Source organism: Pantherophis guttatus, chromosome 16, assembly GCF_059756535.1.
Source record: "Pantherophis guttatus breed Tessera chromosome 16, ASM5975653v1, whole genome shotgun sequence".
Lineage (NCBI taxonomy): Eukaryota > Metazoa > Chordata > Lepidosauria > Squamata > Colubridae > Pantherophis > Pantherophis guttatus.
The window spans coordinates 4,987,150-5,013,179 of record NC_142078.1 but is presented as its reverse complement, the minus strand read 5'-3'; the positions used below and the strand labels follow the sequence as shown (position 1 = coordinate 5,013,179).

Here is a 26,030-nt window from a genome sequence, read left to right as displayed (position 1 = left end):
CGCAAAGGATTAAACCACTTTATAATGCCTTGGTAAGGCCACACTTGGAATATTGCATCCAGTTTTGGTCGCCACGATGTAAAAAAGATGTTGAGACTCTAGAAAGAGTGCAGAGAAGAGCAACCAGGATGATGAGGGAACTGGAGGCTAAAACATATGACGAATGGTTGCAGGAACTGGGTATGTCTAGTTTGATGAAAAGAAGGACTAGGGGAGACAGGATAGCAGTGTTCCAATATCTCAGGGGCTGCCCCAAAGAAGAGGGAGTCAAGCTATTCTCCAAGGCACTTGAGGTGGGCAGGACAAGAAGCCATGGGTGGAAACTCATCAAGGAGAGAAGCAACTTAGAACTAAGGAGAAATTTCCTGACAGTCAAAACAATTAATCAGTGGAACAGCTTGCCACCAGAAGTTGTGAATGTTCCAACACTGGAAGTTTTAAAGATGTTGGATAACCACTTGTCTGAAGTGGTGCAGAGTTTCCTGCCTAAGCAGGGGGTTGGACTAGAAGACCTCCAAGGTCCCTTCCCACTCTCTTATTCTATTTCTATTTCTAAACGGCACAATAATCTTAGTCCAGCCTTTGTCCCTCCGATGCAGGTGTCCAAAAAAAAAAAAAAAGGCTGAGTCCAAACTTTTCTCCTTTAGTTGCAACACAAGCAACTTTTCCTGGACCGAAACTGGCACTGACTCACGTGGGGGCCTTGCCAGCTCCCTGCTGAAGCAGCAGAAGCCACAAGGGTCTTATTTTTATGTATTTCTTTCTTTCTTTCTTTTTTTTGTGGCCTCTGGGTGGAATGTGGGCCGCAGGGTTTCCTCCTCCACCTGGTACCAGACGGCACGCAGGCAGCCTCTGGCCTCATTCCTTACATGGCCAGGAAGGAATGTGAGAGCGAAGGTTGACGGGGATTGAAGATTACCAGCTCAGTAGCAGCGCCAGCAGAATTGCAACACTGGATGCCCTTTTGGTGATTCTTGGCCGAGGAATTTCCACTCTTTTTAAGAACAACAGAAAGGAGGAATCTGGGAAAAGACAGAAAGGGGAGCAAATCCCTTTCTTTCATTCCTCCTCTTGGAATCCTGCATCCAGTTTTGCTCATCCCGATGTAAAAAAGATGCGGAGACTCTAGAAAGAGTGCAGAGAAGAGCAACAAAGAGGATTAGGGGACTGGAGGGTAAAACATACGAAGAACGGTTGCAGTAACTGGGTATGTCTTGTTTAATGAAAATAAGCATCAGGGGAGACATGATAGCAGTGTTCCAGTATCTCAGGGGCTGCCCCAAAGAAGAGGGAGTCAAGCTATTCTCCAAAGCCCCTGAAGGCAGGTGCTATCTTTCTTTCTTTCTTTCTTTCTTTCTTTCTTTCTTTCTTTCTTTCTTTCTTTCTTTCTTTCTTTCTTTCTTTTTTTCTTTCATTTGATTTATATGCCGCCTTTCTCCGGAGACTCAGGAAAGAAGCAACTTAGAACTAAGGAGAAATTTCCCGACAGTCAAAACAATTAACCAGTGGAACAACTTGCCACCAGAAGTTGCAAATGTTCCAACACTGGAAGTTTCTAAGAAAATATTGGATAACCCTTGGTCTGAAGTGGTGTAGGATTTCCTGCCTAAGCAGGGGGCTGGACTAGAAGACCTCCAAGGTCCTTTCCAACTCTGTTATTCTGGTGGATTCCAAAGTTCCCTCCCTTTGAAAAGCTCCCTCAGTTCAGGATGAGCGAGTTAAAGAGTTTTGAAACCTCCAAGATAAGCAAAACCGGTGTGGGAAAAGGTATGAATTTGGCAACTCCTGGAAAAAAAAAAAAAATAACTTGCTGAATGTCAGCCAAGCGTCTTATGAAAGGACGCAAATAGCCAAAGTGGCCAAATAAAGACGCAAACGTGTGTGTGTGGGGGTGTCACCTCAGGGCCAGAGGCAGGATGTAGCATCCACAAGGATGCTTTGGGGACTCTTACAGATGAACAGAGTTTGGAAGGGATCTGGTAGGTCATCTAGTCCAACCCCTAACGCCAGAGAAGCAACCTAGAACTAAGGAGAAATTTCCTGACAGTGAGAACTATTAACCAGTGGAACAACTTGCCTCCAGAAGTTGTAAATGCTCCAACACGGGAAGTTTTTTTTTTTTTTTAGAAGAGATTGGATAACCATTTGTCTGAAGTGGCATAGACCTCCGAGGTCTCTTCCAACTCTGTTATTCTAAATCCAGCAGGAGATCCTGGCCTATACCATTTCTGGCAGATGGCAGTCCAGTCTCTTCTTGAAAGCCTCCAGTGATGAAGCTCCCACAACTTCTGAAGGCAACTTCTGTTCCATGGGTTGGTTGTTCTCCCTGTCAGGAAATTTCTCCTTAGTTCTAGGTTGCTTCTCTGGCGTTGGGGGTTGGATGAGATGACCGACAAGATCCCTTCCAACTCTGTTCATCTGTAAGAGTCCCAAAAGCATCCTTGTGGATGCTACATCCTGCCTCTGGCACTGAGGTGACACCCACCCCCACGTTAACCAGTGGAATGGCGTGCCTCCAGAATAGAATATAGAATAACAGAGTTGGAAGGGAGCTTGGAGATCTTCTTAGTTTAGGCAGGAAATCCTACACCACTTCAGACAAATGGTTATCCAAAAACTTCCAGTGTTGGAGCATTCACATCTTCTGGTGGCCAGTTGTTCCACTGATTAATTGTTTTGACTGTCAGGAAATTTCTCCTTAGTTCTAAGTTGCTTCTCTCCTTGATGAGTTTCCACCCGTTGCTTCTTTTGTCCTGCCCTCAGGTGCTTTGGAGAATAGCTTGACTCCCTCTTCTTTGGGGCAGCCCCTGAGATATTGGAAGACTGCTATCCTGTCTCCCCTAGTCCTTCTTTTCATTAAACTAGACATACCCAGTTCCTGCAACCGTTCTTCGTATGTTGTAGCCTCCAGTCCCCTAATCCTCTTTGTGGCTCTTCTCTGCACTCTTTCTAGAGTCTCCAAAGTCCATTGGAAAATTGGGTGCGTAGACTCGCAGACGCTGCCTTCCTCTGGGCATTGGAGTTGAGTTCCAGGCATCTCCTTCCAACCTGGGGTTCAGCTCTTGGGTCCTTTCCAGCCCCCAACAAGGACCGAGTCCCTTTTAGCAGGAGATGGGAGGGCGTTTGCGTAAAGGCTTGGCAGCTCTGCTAGATTAAGGGGCCCACATTCCTGGTGGATTAGTCTGGCCTGGTCTCCTGTGAAGCAGAGACAGGCCAGAAAATTGGAATTAAGTGGATTTGCAGGTAGCAGCCCAGGGAGATATAGGCTGTGAAATCAGCCAAAAAAAAAAGGAGCAGATTGCGAAAAAGAGCACAGAGGCCACTTAAATTTCCTTCAGGGGTTTCTTTATGGACCTGCTGCAAAACTGCGAATAGGCAGAGGATAAATAACTCTAACCGTTAATGAGCGATCTCCCCTTTTTTGGAACCTGAGGGAAACATGCTGAGAATGTCCTCTTCAGTTAAAAATATGCTAATTGGGGGCATTTCCCTCCCTCACATGCTCAGTTTCCCATGGAAATAATAGTTTCCCATCTCCCTCTCTCCCTCCCTCTCTTGTTCTCTCATTCTCATTCTCTATCCTCTGTCTCTCTCTGTCTCTGTCTCTGTGTCTCTCTCTCTCTCTCTCTGTCTTTCTCTCTGTCTCTCTCTCCGTCTCTCTTTGTCTCTCTGTCTTTCTGTCTCTCTCTCTCTCTCTGTCTCTCTCTGTCTTTCTGTCTCTGTCTCTCTGTGTGTGTCTCTCTCTGTGTCTTTCTCTCTGTCTCTCTCTCCATCTCTGTCTCTTTCTTTGTCTTTCTGTGTCTCTCTCTCTCTCTTTCTGTCTCTCTCTCTCTGTCTTTCTCTGTCTCTCTCTGTCTCTGTGTCTCTCTCTGTCTGTCTCTGTGTCTCTCTCTCTCTGTGTGTCTTTCTCTCTGTCTCTCTCTCCGTCTCTCTTTGTCTCTCTGTCTTTCTGTGTCTCTCTCTCTCTGTCTTTCTGTCTCTGTCTCTCTCTGTGTGTGTCTCTGTCTTTCTCTCTGTCTCTCTCTCCATCTCTGTCTCTTTCTTTGTCTTTCTGTGTCTCTCTCTCTTTCTGTCTCTGTCTCTCTCTGTCTTTCTCTCTGACTCTCTATCTCTCTCTGTGTCTCTGTCTGCCTCTCTCTGTCTCTCTGCCTCTCTCTCTCTGTTGCTCTCTGTGTCTCTCTCTATCTGTCTCTGTCTCTGTCTCTGTGTATCTGTCTTTCTCTCTGTCTCTCTCTCTGTTGCTCTCTGTCTCTCTCTCTGTCTTTCTGTCTCTCTCTCTGTGTGTCTGTCTGTCTGTCTCTCTCTCTGTCTCTCTCTCTCTGTCTCTCTCTCATTTAGAGCAATGTTTCCTAACTTTGGCATCTTTCAGAGAAGTTGACTTCAACTCCCAGAATTTCCAGCCAGCTTTGGGCGTTCCTGGAGTTGACGTCCACTCAGCGTAAAGTTGCTAAGGTTGAAAAACGCTGATTTAGAGATGGAAGGACACACCGTGCAGCCTTTAGAAAGCGTAACATATATACAAACGAATCCATCCCTCTCTTTTTGTAACAAAGGTGTGAACTGCGATGTGGAGATCAACGAGTGTGAATCCGGTCCCTGTTGGCATGGTGGCACCTGCTCTGACCATATTGGCTTCTTCACCTGTTCCTGCCTGCCGGGCTACCAAGGAACCCAGTGCGAAGTTGATATTGATGAATGCCAAAGCCAGCCTTGTCTTAATGGAGCTATCTGTGAGGACCTGGTCAACAGGTAAGACCATTTCTGACTGATGACAGTCCAGTCTCTTCTTGAAAGCCTCCAGGGATGAAGCTCCCACAACTTCCAAAGGCAACTTCTGTTCCATGGGTTGATTGTTCTCACGGTCAGCAAATTTCTCCTTTTTTCCAGGTTGAATCTCTCCTTGATCAGTTTCCATCCATTTCTCCTTGTCTGGCCTTTGGGTATTTGGAAAATAGATTGACCCCCTCCTCTCTATGGCAGCCCCTCAAATATTGGAAGACTGCTATCATGTCTCCCCTGGTCCTTCTCTTCACTCAGACTAGGAGTTGACCATCTCATTCTGGTCCTGACAGAGCAAGGGAGACACATCTCAAAATGTTGCAGGATGAAAGGTTCCTATTAAAGGTTTTAATTGGCCATCGCTTCAGTCCTCACTAGGTTGCCTTTCTTTCTAGACAGGGGGTCTTTCCCCATTTAGGACTTTTTTCCCTCCCAATGATTTTTTTGGTATTTTCTCCAGCCTTTGGGATCCTCCCCTTGTGAAAAACATTTAAGAAGAAAGACTACTATTAGTATAGAGCAGGAGTGTCAAACTCGTGTCATCACGGTGGTATCACATGACGTATCATAACTTTTCCTCCCTTCGCTAAACTGGGCGTGGGCGTGGCCAGTGCGTGACGCATCTAGCCCGCGGCCTGCAAGTTTGACACCCATGGTACAGAGGATGCAACTGGGGTGCAATACACACACTATTGAGAGGACCAGCTTATTTTAATGCTTCTGCCGTATCTTTGAGGAACAGAGGAGACAGTTGAGAAATAGCCAAAGGGAGATAGGGACCTGGGCATAAATTTTGGAAATTAGGCAGTGGAAGAGGGCAGAGGTGGGAGAAATATCTAGATTGAACAGCCAAGAAGTAGACACAGACAGAGATAAAGATCCAAGAATGAAATATGGGAGGCAAGTCAAAAAAAAGCATAGCGATTAAAGTATTGAAGCGGGCAAGAGACGATGGATAGATGATTTCTCCTTTTTGTTGTTGTTCTGATTTGCTTTTCTTTTTCTCTCTCCTTTTCTTTTTTTTTAGGTAGGTGACATGACTAGAAGTTAGGTAGGATAGAAAGAAAATGTTTTTTTTTTAATAAAGGGCTACATGATTAAAAGTTAGAATAAGAGATAGAAATGAGAGAAGGGGGCATACTAGTGTATACACTTTTATATAATAAAATAAAGACAATAACAAGAGAAAACATGGACTAATTGAATAATGACAGACTGCAACTTAATCTAAATGTGTATTATTATTAGAAATATATAAGTTGGTTGAATGTAAAAACTATGATTAATTCTACTACCCTGTTTCCCCCAAAATAAGACATCCCCTGATAATAAGCCCAATTGGGCTTTTGAGCGCATGGCAATAAGGCCAAGCGTTTATTTCAGGGTTCAAAAAAATATAAGACAGGGTCTTATTTTTGGGGAAACACAGTATCTATCTATCTATCTATCTATCTATCTATCTATCTATCTATCTATCTATCTACCTACCTACCTACCTACCTACCTACCTACCTACCTATCCTGTTTTTCCCAAATTAAGACCTCCCCTGATAATAAGCCTGAGCGCATGGCAATAAGGCCAAGCGCTTATTTCAGGGTTCAAAAAAATATAAGACAGGATCTTATTTTCGGGGAAACATGGTAGTTTTATTTATATTAGAATGCATGATACTCAGGTGCCACACTGTTCACGCATTGATGTTTGTAAAAAAAATTAAAAAAATTAAAAAGAAAGAAAGAAAAAGAAATAGCCAAGATGCTGTTAGCTAAAACACAGGGATGAAATTGACATGGGGCATTGACGACACCGACCATGGAAAAGAGAGGCTGTGCTAAATCAGTCAGCCACACTGTCTTTTTTTTTTCCCCCTCTTCCTTTCCTTCTTAGCTACCGGTGTGACTGTCACAACACAGGATTCGAAGGAAAACATTGCGAGACGGACATCCTGGAGTGTGCTTCGCAACCTTGTCAGAACGGAGCCCCGTGCTTGGAAGGAGCTGGATTTTACAACTGTTCTTGCTGGCCAGGTAAGCCAAATCCTTCCCTCGTCTTTTTTTGAATCCGGAACTGATTCTGTTTTAGAGCCGTGTTTTTTAAAACTTGGCAACGGCTGGGTGAGTGGGGGCTTGTGCAGGGGTGGGCTTCAAATAATTTAGCAAGGGGTGCTCTGCCGTGTTGCTGGGTGGGCGTGGCCATGGTGGGTGTGGCCTAGTTGGCCTCCTGCACCACGGCAGGCGGAGGGGGGTGTTTTTGCCCTTCCCGGCCTCCGGAGGCTTTCCTCAAGTCTCTGGGAGGGTGAAAACAGCCTCCCCAGGCTCCAGAGGCCCTCTGGAGGCCGAAAACGGGCCAAACGTTTGGTAGGCCCATTTTTCACCCTCCTCAAGCCTCTGCGCATGCCCTATACCAGTGATGGCTAATCTTTTTGCCGTTGTGTGCCAAAAGCGGGGGGAGCACAGGGTGGGGGTGTCGCACACACGCACGCCCACACCCATAATTTCTTTCTTGGAGCCTGGGGAGGGTGAAAACGGCCTCCCCCTCCCCCCGGAGGCCCTCTGGAAGCCGGAAACGACCTGTTTCCCAACTTCCAGTGGGACCGGAAGGCCCGTTTTTCGCCCTCCCCAGGCTCCAGAGGCTTTCTAGGAGCCTGGGGAGGGCAAAAATGGCCTCGCCCTCCCCCCTGGAGGCCAGAAACAGCCTGTTTCCCAACTTCCGGTGGGCCCGGAAGGCCCGAAAATTAGCTGGCTGACGCGCACATGCGTGCTGGAGCTGAGCTAGGGCAACGCTCGTGTTTCCCACCGATATGGCTCTGTGTGCCACCTGTGGCACGCGTGCCATAGGTTCGCCATCACGGCCCTATACTCCAAAATGGGCCACATGGGGACTCCTGGGAGAGGCAGGGCAGGGTGGGCAGTGAGGGGCCAGCCAGGAGTGGGATTTGGGGGTTCTCCAAACTGCACAGAATCTTAGAGGTTCTTCCGAACCCCTGTGAACCCCCAGCAGCCTGGGCTTGTGGGGTTTCCCTATTTCTTAAAGAAGACATTGATGGATTCCACTGGAAAGAACTTCTGGATTGTCCTTGCGTCAAACCGGTGCACTGACTCAAGCAAGAACCTGGTTGAATTGAGATGAGATCTTGCCTTCCCCTTCCAAAGTTCCTGCTTTCGCACATCTTCCGCCTCTTTGCTCTCTGACATTAGGATACGTGGGAACACACTGCGAAGAAGATCTAAACGAGTGCGCCACGCACCCCTGTCTCAACGATGGAGAGTGCTTCGAATTGTCCAATCAGAGCTACTACGGGAGACGGGCGGATTTCCCCGAGCGGTTTAGCTACGAAGAAGCCGCTGGTTTCATCTGCAGTTGTCATCCCGGTTTTGAGGGTGCGTCCTTTTCACTTGTTTGGGGATCCGGTGGGGGTCTACGGGGGGGGGATCAGGAATTGGCTGACAGATTGAGAAATCAGGCTCTCTCCCCTCCCTTATTATTGCTTCAGCAGGAGTTTTCATGGGATAGAACCTGATTTTAGATCTTTATATACGTTGAGCGGATTTTTCATCCTATTCTATTCTATTCTATTCTATTCTATTCTATTCTATTCTATTCTATTCTATTCTATTCTATTCTATTCTATTCTATTCTAGTCCAGTCCAGTCCAGTCGTCGTCCAGTCCTCCTATTCTATTCTATTCTATTCTATTCTATTCTATTCTATTCTATTCTATTCTATTCTATTCTATTCCAGTCCAGTCCAGTCCACTCGTCCAGTCCTTATTCTATTCTATTCTATTCTATTCTATTCTATTCTATTCTATTCTATTCTATTCTATTCTATTCTATTCTAAATTCTATTCCAGTCCAGTCCAGTCCAGTCCAGTCCACTCGTCCAGTCCTTATTCTATTCTATTCTATTCTATTCTATTCTATTCTATTCTATTCTATTCTATTCTATTCTATTCTATTCTAATTCTATTCCAGTCCAGTCCATTCCAGTCCAGTCCAGTCGTCCAGTCCTTATTTTATTCTATTCTATTCTATTTTTTTTTATTTAAAAAGTTTTAACAATCATTACAACACTGTAACACCATCAGTGGTAGAAGGCAGGGGGTTTTTGGAGAGGAGGAGGAGGAATAAGGAGGAGGAGGAGAAGGAGGAGGGAGGAAGGAGGAGGAGGAAGGAGAAGGAGAAGAAGAAGAAGAAGAAGAAGAAGAAGAAGAAGAAGAAGAAGAAGAAGAAGAAGAAGAAGAAGGAGAAGAAGAAGAAGAAGAAGAAGAAGAAGAAGAAGAAGAAGACGACAATGACTGTGGGGTCCTTGGTCCTCTCTGTTTTCTTGTTGATGTTTCACCACCCAATTATGTGATTCCTTTAGCGCTAACCCTGATGACGTTACCTAGTTGGGCAATGAAATTCTCAACCTTTGGCCTGTCGGTCTTCCTTCCATGGGATCCTTTCGGATGGTTAAACGTGCCTTTAAATGCTGCCGAAGAACAGAACGGGATTTTCGGTGGGGTGTGTGATTCCTGTATGTCAAGTTCATCAATTCAAGCCCGCTTGAGTTAGCGATCGATCGATCTTAAACAAAAAGGAAAAAAATCAATGAGAAACGTAGGGGTTTTGACCGTGCTTTCCTTTCCTTTTTGAAAGGAGAAACCTGTTCCGTCGACATCGATGAATGTGAATCTCAGCCGTGCGAGAACGGAGGGAGCTGCGTGGACTTGGTGAACAGCTATCATTGCGACTGCTTGCCCGGATATTCAGGTAAACGGATGAAGAACGGGAGAATGAAGGAGGAGAATGAAGAATGGGAGAGAATCTGAGGATGGGAAAGAGAGAAGGTCTTGTGGCCTTCTCTCTTTATGTGACCAAAAGGTTTATTATCTCTTACGGCTTTTTTCACTTAGCTAATTTCCTTACCTAATTTCGAGCAGAGTGAATTCTGAACTTTAATATCAAAGTCAGATGGCTGAAAACGTTCTGGCTTTGACTTTGGGACGGATAGGATGGGATAGGTTTAGATGGAATGGAATGGAATAGACTAGGAATGGAAGAATAGAATAGAATAGAATAGAATAGAATAGAATGGAATGGAATGGAATGGAATGGAATGGAATGGAATGGAATGGAATAGGAATAGGAATAGGAATTGGAATGGAATAGGAATGGAATAATAGAATAGAATAGAATGGAATGGAATGGAATGGAATGGAATGGAATGGAATAATAGAATAGAATAGAATAGAATAGAATAGAATGGAATGGAATGGAATGGAATGGAATGGAATGGAATGGAATAGGAATTGGAATGGAATAGGAATGGAATAATAGAATAGAATAGAATAGAATAGGATAGAATAGAATAGAATGGAATGGAATGGAATAGGAATGGAATAATAGAATGGAATAGGAATAGGAATAGGAATGGAATGGAATGGAATGGAATAGAATAGAATAGAATAGAATAGAATAGAATGGAATGGAATGGAATGGAATGGAATAGGAATAGGAATAGGAATGGAATGGAATAACAGAGTTGGAAGGGACCTTGGAGGTCTTCTAGTCCAACCCCCTGCCTAGGCAGGAAACCGTACACCACGTCAGACCAATGGTTATCCAACCTCTTCTTAAAAACTTCCAGTGTTGGAGCATTCACAACTTCTGGAGGCAAGTTGTTCCACTGATTAATTGTTCTCACTGTCAGGAAATTCCTCCTGAGTTCTAAGTTGCTTCTCTCCTTGATGAGTTTCCACCCGTTGCTTCTTGTCCTGCCCTCAGGTGTTCTGGAGAATAGCTTGACTCCCTCTTCTTTGGGGCAGCCCCTGAGATATCGGAAGACTGCTCTCCTGTCTCCCCTGGTCCTTCTTTTCATTAAACTAGACATATCCAGTTCCTGCAACCGTTTTTCTTTTTTACATCGTGGCAACCAAAACTGGACACAGTGTTCCAAGGGTGTCCTTACCAAGGCATTATAAAGCCTTGGTATGTGCGAGGGGAACCTTTACCTTTACCTTCTAGAGAAGAAATACAAGACTTGCTCCATTAGCAAGTATTATCCATCTGTGTTTTTTCCCCAAAATGAACGAAAGAGAAGACCTTGCCTGCTTTAGCCGTAAGGCTAAACATCTTGTTTCTAAGTTCATTGAGAATATTCCATTCCACCGGACGACATGTAGCTCTGAAACACTGACTCTTGGGAATACTGTTTTCTAAAACATTACGAGGCTGCCATCTTGTGGGAAAGAGGAGAAATCTGAAACGTTAAGAAAACTTTTCTTAAATAGGAAGGACTTAAGCCTGCTCTGTTCGTGTCCCGGTCAGTTTCGCTTACCCGCAAACCAATGGGATGAAACCAACGATCCAGCTGAGATACTGCAGGACACATTTTGTGCTTGTCAGATAGACTATTTCAGCCTGTCCTCGTTTAGGAAGAGAGGATAGGGAGTCCTCGTTGAGCGACCGCCACTGGAACCAGCAATTCCGTTATTGAGTGAAACGGTCATTAGTTGAAACTGGGCTTACGATCTGACTACGGCTTTCCTTTCCTTTCCAACCCTGAAAAAGTTGTAAATGCGAGGATTAGCGGCGAAGTTACTTTTTCATCACCGTCGTAACTGCGAACGGTTGCTAAACAAGGACTACCTATGTTAGCGAATGCTCCTGTCGGCAGTATTTTTTAGGGATCGCCACGGGAGATGGAGGAGGAGGAGAAATAGATTTGCATTGTTTTTATATTCTCAATCTAAACAATGTTTAAGATACACGGACGTCAACTCCCATACTGGCTGGGGAATTCTGGGAATTGAAGTCCACAATGTTGCCGAGCTTGAGAAATCCTGGTTTAGAGGGGTTGGCTCAATCCTTGATGGTGTGATGGTGATTCTTCGATCGTGGTGGTACGACACTTTGCGTCCTTCTAAGAGGAATCCATCAGTCAGTCAAAATAGAGCTGGAAGGGACCTTGGCAGTGGTGAAATCCAAAATTTTTTTTACTACCGGTTCTGTGGGCGTGGTGTGGCTTGGTGGGCGTGGCAGGGGAAGGATACTGCAAAGTCTCCATTCCCACCCCACTCCAGGGGAACGATACTGCAAAATCCCCATTCCTTCCCCACTCCTAAGGGAAGGATATTGCAAAATCTCCATTTCCACCCCACTCTGGGGACAGCCAGAGGTGGTATTTGCCAGTTCTCCGAACTACTCAAAATTTCTGCTATCGGTTCTCCAGAACCTGTCAGAACCTGTTGGATTTCACCCTTGGACCTTGGAGGTCTTCTAGTCCCTACCCAGGCAGAAGACTCTCTACCATTTCAGACAGGTGGCTTGTCCATTCTCTTCTTAGAAACCTCCGATGATGAAGCACCTACAACTTCTGGTAGCAAGCTGTCCCACCGGTTGATTGTCCTCACAGTTAGGAAGTTTCTCCTTAGTTCCAGGTTGCTTCTCTCTTTGGTTAGTTTCCATCCGTTGCTTCTTGACTTGCCTTCTGCTGTTTTGTAGAATAGTTTGACCCCCTCTTCTTTGGGGCAGCCCCTCAAATACCGGAATTCTGCTACCATGTCTCCCTTAGTTCTTCTTTTCCCTAGACTAGCTAGACCCAATTTCCTGCAACCGTTCTTCATGGGTTTTTGGTGTCTCCAGGCCTTTAATCATCTTAGTTGCTCTTCTTTGCACATTTTCCTCAGTCTCAACATTGATAGGAAGGGAGGGCCCACTGTTAGGGCCCAGTCTGATGGCACAAAGTCAAATACTGGATGGATTTAGTTGGCCCTGCTAAGGATAGTTTTCCCAGCCAGCTGGCTTCAGCTTGCTACTCTCCGAGCCTCCGGGCTTCCCCTTACATTCCCAGTCATAAGACGGAAGGGAGGGCACCGAAGACCCAGCAGGCTCTCCTGCAGTAAGGCCCATCTCCCACTCCCCTTGCAGGGGAGGGCGGCAGTAGGCAAAACATCTTGTCGGCTGGGATGGAAGCCAGCTGGGAAGATTTAGAGCTGAGATGGATTAGATCTCAGCAGCCGCTGCAAGGGCAGGAGTCCTCCTTTTGCGCTTGGCTTCGTCTCCGAAGAGGCCCGTTGTGTGCCTGGCACCCAGAAGCGAAACAAACTGAGTTGCAGTCCAATCCAGCTCTGCCTCAGACCCTTCCCACGTTTCCTCTTGGGACCACCCCCCATGCCGGCAGGGGAATGGCCATGAACCCTCTGTTGGCTGGCATCTTCCTGGGTGGATTTTCTCATCTCCTGGCAGGTAATGACCAAGCAACCTCGACTCTTTCTCTTGTGGTTGTGGGTCTGTGGATTCCTCTGTGTGTGTGTGTGTGTGTCTTCTATATGGATCAGTGAGCAACGCTTCTTGTTTTGGGATAGTTTTCTGCAGGGGGGGCATCTCTGCTACCCCCTTGGAAGGCAAAAGTGTTCAGCTTCACACTCAAATGTGAACTTTTGAGCTTCTTCTTCTTCTTCTGTTCAGGCCAGTCCTGGGAAGAAAACTCCAGACTGTGAAAATTGTGTGTCTCCTGGAGAGGGGGGACAAATCCATGATCTTCTAAAAGAAGCCAGATTTCTCTCCAGTTAATGCCTATAGAAGGTATCCGAATGAGAAGGTGAAATAAAGATGGAAGTATGCATGGATGGACGGATAGACAGATGATAAATAGAGATATTGATGATTGAGATAGATGAGAAGAGAGAGAGAGAGAGAGAGATGATAGGTATTGATGATTGAGATAGATAGATAGATAGATAGATAGATAGATAGATAGATAGAGAGATAGATAGATAGATAGATAGATAGATAGATAGATAGATAGGGATGGATAGCTAGCTAGCTAGAGATATTGATGATTGAGATAGATGAGAGAGAGAAAGAGGATAGATTTTGATGATTGAGATAGATAGATAGATAGATAGATAGACAGACAGACAGACAGACAGACAGACAGACAGACAGACAGACATGGATAGATATAGAGATGATGATAGATGATAGATAAATAGATAGATAGATATAGATGGATAGGAATGAGAGAAGATAAATAGTCAGATAGATGATATATATATATTTAGTTTTTTAGCTTTTAAATTGTCAATGGGTTTTAATTCGAATTGTTTTAAATTTGGACCAAAGTTATGTAATTCTTTTAATAATTTTAAATTTTGTATTGGTATGTGTTTTAGTTCTGGCTGTGCACCGCCCTGAGTCCACTAGGAGAAGGGCGGTATACAAATTGAATAAAATAAATAAATAAATAATATAGCTAGATTGATAGATAGATATAGAGATGATGATCGATAGACAGATGATAGATAGGAATGAGAAAAGATAGTCAGATAGATGATAGATAGATAGATAGATAGATAGATAGATGATAGATAGATGATATACAGATGATGATAGATGATAGATAGGCAGACAGATGATAGATAGAAATGAGAGAAGATAGAGTCAGATAGATTGATAGATAGATGATGTAGAGATGATAATAGATAGACAGACAGACAGACAGACCAAATTGTGCCCCACTTCTTCATCAAAAGAAGATTGATAAGCTTGAAAATAAGAACAAGGAGCGTACCTCACTAGGAAGTTTAGTGAAGAGGGGAAACTTTATGGAGAATGTTTGAGATGTTAAAATATGCAAAAATGAGTAGAACGGTAATAATCTCTTAAGCAATGACTATTCGCTAAAAGATACAAATAAAGGACTTGTGTACGTTTTGTGAAAATGAGGGTTGGGGTATTCAGGATAAACTTTGGGAAGCTAAAGGCAGATTCTTAAATGCAAGAAGAAATCAGGTCAAGAACGAATGCCATTCATCCAAAGGAAAGGTGGATCGAATAGAAAAACAATGCACCAGGACAATACAAAGTATGTCGAGTTTGGGGGGGCTCACAGAAAGAGAATGAATAAGGATTGGTTCCTAAAATAAATATACAAAAAAGGGGGAATTTGGCTGAGAGGGAAGCAGGAGATAAAGAAATCCAAGATAAGGAGGTGAAAAGAATGCAGAGATGGTTGGCCACGATAGAAAAAAGCATAAACCGCGTTGGTATAAACTATTTAGCTGTGTTTGTTTTCCTTTCTTTTTCCTTGTCTCGGTCTTTACTTCTTTTCTCCATTCCACCCTCACTGCTTATCCCAGGGGTCGGCAACCTTAAACACTCAAAGAGCCATTTGGACCCGTTTCCCACAGAAAAGAAAACACCGGGAGCCACAAAACCCTTCCCGTGCCTGACTATTTCTTGAGCAGCCACAAAACTAGCATATGTAGTCGAATTAAATGTTCTGTTTTCTTCTGAAACTTTTCTTTTCTTGGATTTATCCATGGTTGGCCTACCGGGGGTTGAAAAGCTCAATAAATTTGCGTGCTGGTGGGTGTCACACATTGGCGGTTGTGACGCGTATTTTGAGTGACAGGGAGCCGCAGCAGAGGGGTGAAAGAGCCACACCGGTTCGCAAGAACCGGTAGTAAAAATTTCTAGTAGTTCGGAGAATCAGTAATATCATTGGCTGGCCACGCCTCCGAACCGGTCCCCGGCCCCGTCACCGTTCACTTACCCCGCCCACCTCATCAGAGGCTTTTTTTTTTTTTACTTTTAAAAGCATTTTTTCTACAATCTCTTCGGCCGAAAAAATGCTTTTAAAAGTTAAAAAAAAAAAAGCCTCTGATGATCGCGCGGCTCAACTGGGATCGTCAGAGGCTTTTAAAAGCATTTTTTTCTGCAACCTCTTCGGCCGAAGAGGTTGTATGGAAAAAAAAATGCCTTTAAAAGCCTCTGGCGATCCCAGTTGAGTTGCCTGATCGTCAGAGGCTTCTAAAAGCATTTTTTTTCCTGCAACCTCTTAAGGTTGTAGAAAAAATGCTTTTAAAAGTTAAAAAAAAAAAAGTTGGCCATGCCCACCCAGTTACATTACCCCCCACCAAGCCACGCCCACAAAATAAGGCACGCCCACAGAACCGGTAGTATTTAGAACCCACCCCACCCCTGGAGTAAACAGTGGGGTGGGGCGTGTGCTGGCAGATCAAGATCTTCTGTCTGTCTGCTGGGGAGGACGAGCACTTAGCTTTCCTTGATGATGTCCTAGCAACTTGCAGTTTTCCTTTGATGAAGCTTTCCTGCTTTGGGTGGCGACTCCTGGATCCTAACATGTCACAAACTCCATTTTAGCTGCGGGGATTTCTGTATCCGTCACAGGGGAAGGGGAGCATCCCTTGGAAAACCCAAGAGCATTCCGGAGATAGTGGCAGAGACACAGGGGTCTCTTTGCGAATCTGCTCAGCTGAGGTGCGGCAATCCGCTCTGCCGCACCTCTCAGCTGGGCGAAAAAAGAAGAAATATAAGGTCGGAATAACGCGGGGGCAGGCGGGAGGGCCCAGCTCCTGAAGAAAGAGAACCGGTTCGGTGACGTAATACTGTCACCGCTACCGGCTCGGCCGAACCGGACCGAACCAGGCCGAACCGGGAGCAACCCACCACTGCAGAGACAGGTTGAACTATGATATATCTAAGCTGGCCTCCTCTTGAAAACAGGACATCCTTACTCCCCCCATTTTTTTTTACCAAGGACTCTTTGCCCTCCCTCCCCCAAGTCTCCTCCCTCCCTCCCACAAACCTGGATTGTAAAATATTTCCTGGCACATTCCAGCCTCTTTTATTCTTGCGGACAGAAAATTGCCTTCAGCGCATTCTTATTATTTCCGTAAAAGGGGAACGGTCTTCTTTGGAGTCTTTGCCCAAGCAAAGAAATATCTCCATGGAAGAGAAGTCAGACCCTATACCATTTCAGACAAATGACCATCTAGTCTCTTCTTAAAGACCTCCAGTGATGAAGCACCCACAACTTCTGGTGGCAAGCTGTTCCACCGGTTAATTGTTCTCACTGTTAGGAAGTTTCTCCTTAGTTCCAGGTTGCTTCTCTCTTTGGTTAGTTTCCATCCGTTGCTTCTTGTCCTGCCTTCTGCTGTTTTGTAGAATAGTTTGACCCCCTCTTCTTTGGGGCAGCCCCTCAAATACCGGAATTCTGCTACCATGTCTCCCCTAGTCCTTCTTTTCCCTAGACTAGCTAGACCCAATTTCCTGCAACCGTTCTTCATAGTGTTTTTTTTTGTCTCCAGACCTTTAATCATCTTAGTTGCTCTTCTCTGCACTTTTTCCAAAGTCTCAACATCTTTTTTGTAATGTGGGGACCAAAGAGCCTTGGTACTACAGTGGTTTAAAGCACCCTGTTATTAACACAGCTGCCTGCAATTTACTGCTGGTTCGAATCTCTCCAAGGCTCAAGGTTGACTCAGCCTTCCATCCTTTCTAAGGTAGGTGAAATGAGGACCCAGTTTGTGGGGGCAATAAGCTGACTTTGTATAAATATACAAAAGGATGAAGGCTATTGCTTAACGCACTGTAAGCCGCCCTGAGTCTCCGGAGAAGGGCGGCATATAAATCAAATTAAAAAAAAAAAAAAAAACCTGGATGCAGCATTCCAGGAGTGGCCTTACTAAAGGCTTTATAAAGCGGTACTTTAAACACTTCACCTGATTTCGATTCTATGCCTCCATTTATACAACCAAGGATTGTATTGGCTCTTTTGGCTGCTGCTGCTCACTTCTGGCTCATGTTTAAGCGATCGTCCACTCCCTTGCGAAATTTGACACGTTCCCAAACTCAAAGGACCATACTTGGAAAAAGTATGCCTGACATCAGGCGTTCCTTGTGGCCTTGCACAAATCTTTGCAGGTTGTGTTAAATGTGAGGGGATCGATGCTGCTTTCAAGAGAACAGGTTCTAAAAAGCCAGCCCTGTTGAGTTGGCTAAGGAGCACAGCTTGAGAGCAATATTACACCTGCCTTAATGGAGGGTTTTTTTTTTAAATTAGATTTATATTCAAAACTTTTCTATTTCAGCAAGCTGGCCTGGCCTAACTCCCCTCTTTTAAATTTTTTTAAATTTTTTAATTCGTGATTTTATAAATTGGGTGTTTTAATCTGTGTTTCGGCCAAAATATTTAATAATTTTAAGGGATTTTTAATATTTGTATTATTTATATTTTATCTTGGCTGTTCACCGCCCTGAGTCCTTCGGGAGTAGGGCGGTATAGAAATTTGATTAAATAAATAAATAAATAAATAAATAAATAAATAAATAAATAAATAAATATGCCGCCCTTCTCCGGAGACTCAGGGCGGCTTACAATGCCTTCATACTTTTGTATATTTTATACAAAGTCAGCTTATTGCCCCCACAAACTGGGTCCTCAATTTACCTACCTTAGAAAGGATGGAAGGCTGAGTCAACCTTGAGCCTGGCGAGATTCGAACTTGCAATAATTGCAGACAGCTGAATGTTAATAACAGGCTTTTAGTCTGTTGAGCTATCTAGGCTCTCCCCTCTGTGGCTTCATGGTTTAATGCTGGCTTGTTGCATTCACTAAAAGGCTCCTTCTCAACAAACATCCATAGCCCAATCTTCCATGGGAGGCTATATATATTGGGAGGAATGACTACCAATTCTTTATCCCCTTAGCTACTTTTCCAAGGCATGACTTGGCTTCCTTTAACAGATTTAACAGATTAACAAAGTTGGAAGGGACCTTATAGGTCATCAAGTCCAACAAGCAGGAGACCCTACACCATTTCTGACAAATGGCAGTCCAGTCTCTTCTTGAAAGCTTCCATTGATGATTTCTGAAGGCAACTTCTGTTCCATCGGTTGATTGTTCTCACTGTTAGAAAGTTCCTCCTTATTTCCAGGTTGAATCTCTCCTTGTTCAGTTTCCATCCATTATTCCTTGTTTGGCCTTCAGATGCTTTGGAGAATAGCTTGACCCCTTCCTCTCTGGGGCAGCCCCTCAAATATTGGAAGACGGTTATCCTGTCTCCCCTGGTCCTTCTCTTCACTAGACTAGCCATGTCCAGTTCCTGCAACCGTTCTTCGTATGTTTGAGCCTCCAGTCCCCTCATCATCCTGGTTGCTCTTCTCTGCACTCTTTCTAGAGTCTCAACTTCTTTTTTTATAGTGTGGGGACCAAAACTGGATGCAATACTCCAGGTATGGTCTTACTAGGGATTTATAGAGTGGTATTGGTACCTCACTTGATCTTGAGTGTATACCTCTGTTAATGCAATTTAGGATTGCATTGGCACAAAACTTTGCGTATGTCAATTTTGAAGGGACTTGATCAGGGCAGGCTGGGTGCCAGCCATCACAACAACAGATCTTCTCCACCGTGGCAAAACAAACAAAAGAAGGAATCAAAACATGGTTTCCCAGGGGAAAGCTCCATCCTTAATTAGCCACCAACGAAGGAGCCCGAGAGTCCGCGGGGATTAATTTAACGCGCAGGACTCAGAGGTAATACCACTCCCCGCCCTAGTTTAAGCCGTGTCAGCTTCGGAGAACCTGATTTTGGAATGAGAGTTTATTAGAACAAGGAAAGTTAGTTCCCATTCTGGACGGAGGTCCGATGGGAACAGGAAAAGATGTTTCTAGTTTTGCCTCTTCCAATTGCCAGCCCTGCCAGGAACAAAAAAACATGACTAGGTGAGCTAATTCTACAATGGTAAAACTGCATTTCAGAATCTCACAAGTCTTGGTAAGGCCACACTTGGAATCCTGCATTCAGTTTTGGTCACCATGATGTAAAAAAGATATTGAGACTCTGGAAAGAGTGCAGAGTAGAGCAACAAAGAGGATTAGGGGACTGGAAGCTAAAACATATGAAGAACGGTTGCTGGAACTGGGTATGTCTAGTTTAATGAAGAGAAGGACTAGGGGAAACATGATAGCAGTCTTCCGATATCTTAGGGGCTGCCCCAAAGAAGAGGGAGTCAAACTGTTCTCCAAAGCCCCTGAAGGCAGGACAAGAAACAATGGGTGGAAACTAAAACAAGGAGAGAAGCAACTTAGAACTAAGGAGAAATTTTCTGACAGTCGGAACAATTAATCAGTGGAACAACTTGCCTCCAGAAGTTGTGAATGCTCCATCACTGGAGGTTCTTAAGAAGAGGTTGGACAACCCTTTGTCTGAAGTGGTGTAGGGTTTCCTGCCTAAGCAGGGGGTTGGACTAGAAGACCTCCAAGGTCCCTTCCAACTCTGTTATTCTATATTCTAATCAAGTATGATAAATACAAATCTCTCGCCATCGTTTTTACAGCTTGAGCAGTTAGGGTGGGTCCTTTCACACATTCCGTTGCCCCCCAAATTTCACTTCGTTGTCATTCACTCATTCCATTGCACCCTGGGTCCCAAATCTCACTCAGGACTAAGATTTCGGGGCTCAAAGAACTGGGGTGGGGGGTGGGGACAGGATTTTCTCTAGCTGTCCCTGCTTTGCATTGGCATGGATTTATCCATGCCGCATCCTGGCATTTCTCAAACCCCAACAAGTTTGAGAAGATGGTATTGGGGTTTAGCATGCTGGCTGGAGGACTCTGGGAGTTGAAGTCCACGTATCTTAAAAGTTGGTGAGGTTGGGAAAGATTGATTTTATCCAGCCCTTTTTTTAAAAAAATTAATAAAACAAGTTTATTGGGGTTTTTTTTCTCCTCTCCCATTTTCACCCAATCTTTCTTCTTTCTTTTTTTTGAACAGTGTTGGTCGTTTCTCATCTTATACAATGGAAGAGTAGGGAGGAAGGAAGGGAAGGGAAATCAGAGTAGGAGAGAAAATAAGACGGGGGGAAGAGAGGAGGAGAAGGAGAAGGGAAGGGGAAGTCGAGAAGAGAAGAAGAAGGTGGGGAAAGAAAGTTGGAAAGAGAAGAGGGAGAGGGTAGGTTTAAAGAGAAAGATTGCTTACAATAGAAAAGATGAAGTGGAATAAAGGCAGCTCTGAACATACAAATATAAATATATTAAGATAAAGAATGAATCGTTTAAGAGTAAAAGAGGATAAATAGGTACAAATAGCAAAGTTAGAATTTAGGGAAGAAGGGGTTTATGTATGCAAGTATAGAAATACTGAGGTATGTTCAAAAAAAAAAAGGGAAAAGGAGGAAGACAATATTGGCAAACATTGTAATTGAGTAAAATGTATTTGAATTTGATTTTATCCAGCTTTAATTGGCTACAAGCTACCTCAATGTAGCGGAGAGGAAGTTTTGCCAATTCTGCTCAGTTGTGTTCCAATTCTTTCTTGTGGGCAAAGGGTAAGGCTATTAAGAGAAATAATCCAGAACTTGGTTTATCTGGCCGGCATTCTTGGGAATTAGTGGGAATGTGTGTGAGGAGCTGCAAGAGGCCAGAGGCTGCTTAATCAGGGCTACCGACTCTTTAACAGTCCACAAATACATATGGATCCCATCTCTATTTAGTCTGGCATGTCTGTAGCCTCCAAGGCCTAAAGGAAATCCAGTCCACCTGAGCTGAAATTTGACTGAATGATGCTTAGAGAAAAACCTCAATCAATCAATAAGGAATAGAGCTGGAACGGACCTCGGAGGTCTTCTAGTCCAACCCCTTGGTCAAGCAGGAGACCCTATATACCCGTGATGGCGAACCTATGGCACGCGTGCCACAGGTGGCACACATAGCCATATTGGTGGGCACGCGAGCTCAGCTCCAGTGGACTGGAAGTTGGCAAACGGGCCGTTTTCAGCCTCCAGAGGGACTCCGGGGGTGTGGGGAAGGCCGTTTTCGCCCTCCCCAGACTCCTAGAAAGGTTCTGGAGCCTGGGGAGAGCAAAAAACAGGACTTCCGGTCCCACCGGAAGTTGGCAAACAGGCTGTTTTCAGCCTCCGGAGGGCTTCTGGGGGGGTTGGGGAAGGCTGTTTTCGCCCTCCCCAGACTCCTAGAAAGGTTCTGGAGCCTGGGGAGAGCAAAAAACAGGCCTTCCGGTCCCACTGGAAGTTGGCAAACAGGCTGTTTTCAGCCTCCAGAGGGCTTCTGGGGGGATTGGGGAAGGCTGTTTTCGCCCTCCCCAGACTCCTAGAAAGGCTCTGGAGCCTGGGGAGAGAGAAAAACGGGCCCACCGAGCCATCATGTGCCAGGAGCGGGGGGTGGGAGGGTCGTGCGCGCATGCACGGGGGCGGAGTGCATAGAATTATGGGTATGGGCATGCGTGCGACACCCTCCCCCCCGCGCTCCCCCCATTCCTGGCACGTGATGGCAAAAAGGTTAGCCATCACTGCCCTATACCATTTCAGACAAGTGGCTGTCCAGTCTCTTCTTAAAAACCTCCAGTGACGAAACATCCACAACGTCTGGTGGCAAGCAGTTCCACTGGCCGATTGTCCTCACTGTTAGGAAGTTTCTCTTTAATTCCAGGTTGATTCTCTCCTTGATTACTTTCCATCCATTGTTTCTCGTTCCGCCCTCTGGTGCTTTGGAAAATAAATCGATCCCCTCCTCTTTGTGGCAGTTTCACCGTGTATAGTTGTGCAAACTCGGAAGCTGATTCCCCCTCTTCCCTTCCCCTTTTCCTGTCTTCTAGGGATCGAGTGTGCCAACGAGATAGATGAATGCGAGGGCCACCCTTGTGAAAATGGAGGGACCTGCGAAGACGCCATCGCTGACTATATCTGCCATTGCATCTTCAACCCAGACGGCGTAGCCTGGGGTGGGAAGAACTGCTCTGTGGAGCTCACGGGTTGCAAGATCCACCACTGCCAAAACGGGGCTCTGTGTGTCCCCACCTTCCAATCAGAGGCCCACGGCTACCTGTGCCAGTGTCCTCCTGGATTTTACGGGCCCACCTGCTCCATCCCAACCACCTTCTCTCTGACGGACAATGGCTACCTCTTAATCAACGCATCTGCGGATGATAAGAACACAAGTGGTCACGGAGCCAGCGTAGCTCTCCGGTTCCGGACTACTCTTCTCAATGGGCTCCTTTTCTACCGAGGCCACCAAACTGAGCATCTGCTCCTGGAACTCTATGCTGGCCTTCTACAGGTGATGCTCTTGACTCAGGAAGCCAACGTATCTTTCACGCTGGAGTCACCGCCGGTGAACGATGGCCACTGGCACAAAGCAGAAGTGTCTCTACAAGAGTCTCTTGAATTCAGGCTGTGGCATGAAGCTTGCCAAGGAGGCATCTGCCTGTTCAGCCATCCCCTCAGTGAGACCACCCCTGTTTCTCTCCTGCCCTCATTTCTGAATATATACGTTGGAGGAGTTGAGGAGACGTTAATGATCAACTGCACGGGACACTTCACTGGTTGCTTGGAAGACCTGCAGATTGACTCCAAGATACTCCTACCAGAGGACGTAGAAGGTCTACAGCTTCCTGGATTTCAACTGGGTTGTGAGAGAACGGAATGGTGTCAGTCTCAGCCTTGTTCCCACGGTGGTCAATGCATTGACTTCTGGACGGACTTCCGTTGTCGCTGCTCCCGGCCTTACGAAGGCCACACTTGCTCCTACGGTGAGTAGCACGACAGGGGTCCCATTTACCTCCTTGAGAGAGTTCAGGAAGTTGGGTAAGAACTAAAAAATATTTTCAGAAACGATGATAGGAGCCGGTGGTAGGCGGGGAAATTCGTCTGCTTGGTTTTGGTAGAATAACAAGAATTTGTTTTGGGTTCTTACCCGAGATGAGACAGATGAGACAGAGAGAAGGCAGTGCCACAACCATTAAATGGCCTCGTGTAACAGCATAACAGAGTCGGAAGGCACCTTGGAGCAGAGGTGGGCTTCAAAAATTTTAGCAAGGGGTTCTCTGCCTGGTTGCTGAATGGGCATGGCCATGGAAAGCGTGGCCTAGTCAGCCCTCTGCAACATGGCGGGGGCATTTTTGCCCTCCCCGGGCTCCCGAGGTTTTTTTCAAGCCTCCAGGAGGGCGAAAACAGCCTCCCCAGGCTCCGGAGGACCTCTGGTAGGCCCGTTTTTCGCCTTTCCTAAGCCTCCATGCATGCATCCAAAATGGGCCGTGTGGGAATTCCTGGGAGGGGCGGGACGGGGTGGGAGGGGCCAGCCAGGAGTGGGATTTGGGGGTTCTCCAAACTGCACAGAATCTTAGCTAGAGGTTCTCCCGAACCCCTGCGAACCCCCAGCAGTCCACCCCTGCCTTGGAGGTCTTCTGATCCAAACCCCTGCTCAAGCAGGAAACCCTATAGAATGTCGGATAAATGGTTGTCCAATCTCTCCTTAAAAACTTCCAGTGTTGGAGCATTCACAACTTCTGGAGGCAAGCTGTTCCACTGATGAATTGTTCTAACTGTCAGGAAATTCCTCCTTAGTTCTAAGTTGCTTCTCTCCTTGATCAGTTTCCACCCGTTGCTTCTTGTCCTGCCCTCAGGGGCTTTGGAGAAAAGCTTGACTCCCTCTTCTTTGGGGCAGCCCCTGAGATATTGGAAGACTGCTATCCTGTCTCCCCTAGTCCTTCTTTTCATCAAACTAGACAGACTCAATTCCTGCAACTGTTCTTGATATGTCTTCAGTCCTAAATGTAGAGATTATATCGGACATTTCTGGAACCCAGAACTCCATAGGTCTTCTGAAATACTATCACCTCTAGTAGAAGCCATGCTGAAAACTAAAGAAAGATGTGATGGTTGAAACGCGAGTTGTCGTGGGTGCACCTAGGATCCACCCACATTACACCAATTCTCCGCGAGCTGCACTGGCTCCCTATTGGTCTCCGGGCACAATTCAAGGTGTTGGTTATTACCTTTAAATCCCTACATGGCTCAGGGCCAGGGTATCTTTGAGACCGCCTTCTACTACATAACTCCCAATGATTGGTCCCACAAAGTTGGTCTCCTCAGGGTCCCGCCAGCTAAACAATGCCGGCTGGCGAGCCCACGGGGGAGGGCCTTCTCTGTGGCTGCCCCAGCTCTCTGGAACCAGTTACCTCCTGAGGTCCAGACCATCCCCACCCTATTGGCCTTCCGGAAAGCGGTGAAGACCTGGCTTTTCCGGCAGGCCTGGGGCCGTTGATTTCGCTCTTGCGATCTGACGAGATCCGGCCATGAATGGTGTGAATGAGTTTTAATGTTTTTAATTTTTAAATGTTTTTTATCATGATTTTAAATGCATTGTGAGCCGCCCTGAGTCTTCGGAGAGGGGCGGCATACAAACTGAATTAATAATAATTAATAAATAATAAATAAATAAACCCATAGTAGTTTCCGAGTAGTTTCATCTCCTTGGCTTGGAACTGGAAAGCTTTTTTTCCCCCTCTCTTTTCCAGAGTCACCCTCAGCGACATTTGGCCAGGATAATTCTTCTAGCTTTGTCACCTTTGAGGTTCCCGACAGCCTCGGGCCCAATTTTAACCTCTCCTTTTTTATCCGGACGCGGAAAGCCGGTGGCCTCATATTCCAGATCAGCAACGGAAGCGATGTTTTCCTTACAGTATACTTGAAGGACGGAAAGCTCCAGATCAAAGCACCATCGGCTGCTTCGGTGGGATCTTCTGGAAATCTGGCCGACGGCACCAGGCACTTTGTGGCGCTCTCCTTCCATGAAGGCCTCGCTCGGGCCAGCCTGTTAAACAGAGAAGAAGAGCTGGGAGATCTGGCCGTCGCCTTTCTTGCTGCTAATTTTGAGATCCATGTGGGTGGGCTCCCCCACGAAGAAAATTTGGACCTCTGGGGGGGCCCTTTTAAAGGCTGCCTGCAGGATATCCAACTCAATCATCACCAGATGCAGTTTTTCCCTCCTCCAGATAATGACAGCCTTCCACAGGACGTGTATGTGAGGCAAAACCAGAACGTTGTCCCAGAATGCCTCTCAGACAATGCCTGCAAGGTAAGGATCAGGCTAAAAGGGGCCAAGATGCACCCAGATATTTCTGAATGTGGGGAAAACATCTCTATGGGCGGGAAGAAACAATGCTCTGGGGGGGGGGGAGACCAGAGGTCTTCTAATGCTAATACTTGTAGTATTATATCCTTAGGTTGTTAAAATTGTTGAGGGACCTCAAATGTGTTGTGACCTAGGCTCACTTAGTCATTACAAGACACAATTAGTCCCAAAACAAACCTATTTTATTGTAACAGCAGAGAATTACTTCATTCCCAGCTTAGTCCAAATTAGTTCCAAAACAAGTCCTTCAGAAAAAATCCTTTGGGTTTATCACAAACCTTTATCTTCCTCGGCACCCTGCCAAAGGCCTTTCTTGGCAAAGCCCCACAAAGTTCACAAACAAGACCCGCCGACTGGAAACAGATTTAGCAACGTTGCTTTCCTACAAAGAGCCCAAGAGCCTTTGCTGCTCTTTTAAGCCTTAGGGGAGGGGCCAATCATCTCCTGGCCTTACTCCCGAGTCGTCCCTTTTGCTTTAGCTGCTCTTGCCTGCTGGCAGCTCTTTGCATGCGCGCACTAGGAACAGG

General features: G+C 45.7%; 1 protein-coding gene across 2 annotated transcripts in view; it reads left to right on the top strand.

The window, feature by feature from the left end:
* Positions 1-26,030, top strand: part of CRB2 (crumbs cell polarity complex component 2) — a 67,127-nt gene that overhangs the window by 25,911 nt on the left and 15,186 nt on the right. For both annotated transcript variants that reach the window (XM_087879477.1, XM_060684079.2), the window contains exons 3-8: positions 4,554-4,749; positions 6,668-6,807; positions 7,978-8,160; positions 9,421-9,534; positions 22,187-23,119; positions 24,887-25,446. In XM_087879477.1, the coding sequence (XP_087735603.1) occupies positions 4,554-4,749; positions 6,668-6,807; positions 7,978-8,160; positions 9,421-9,534; positions 22,187-23,119; positions 24,887-25,446 (2,126 nt within the window). The remainder of the gene's footprint in view (positions 1-4,553; positions 4,750-6,667; positions 6,808-7,977; positions 8,161-9,420; positions 9,535-22,186; positions 23,120-24,886; positions 25,447-26,030) is intronic.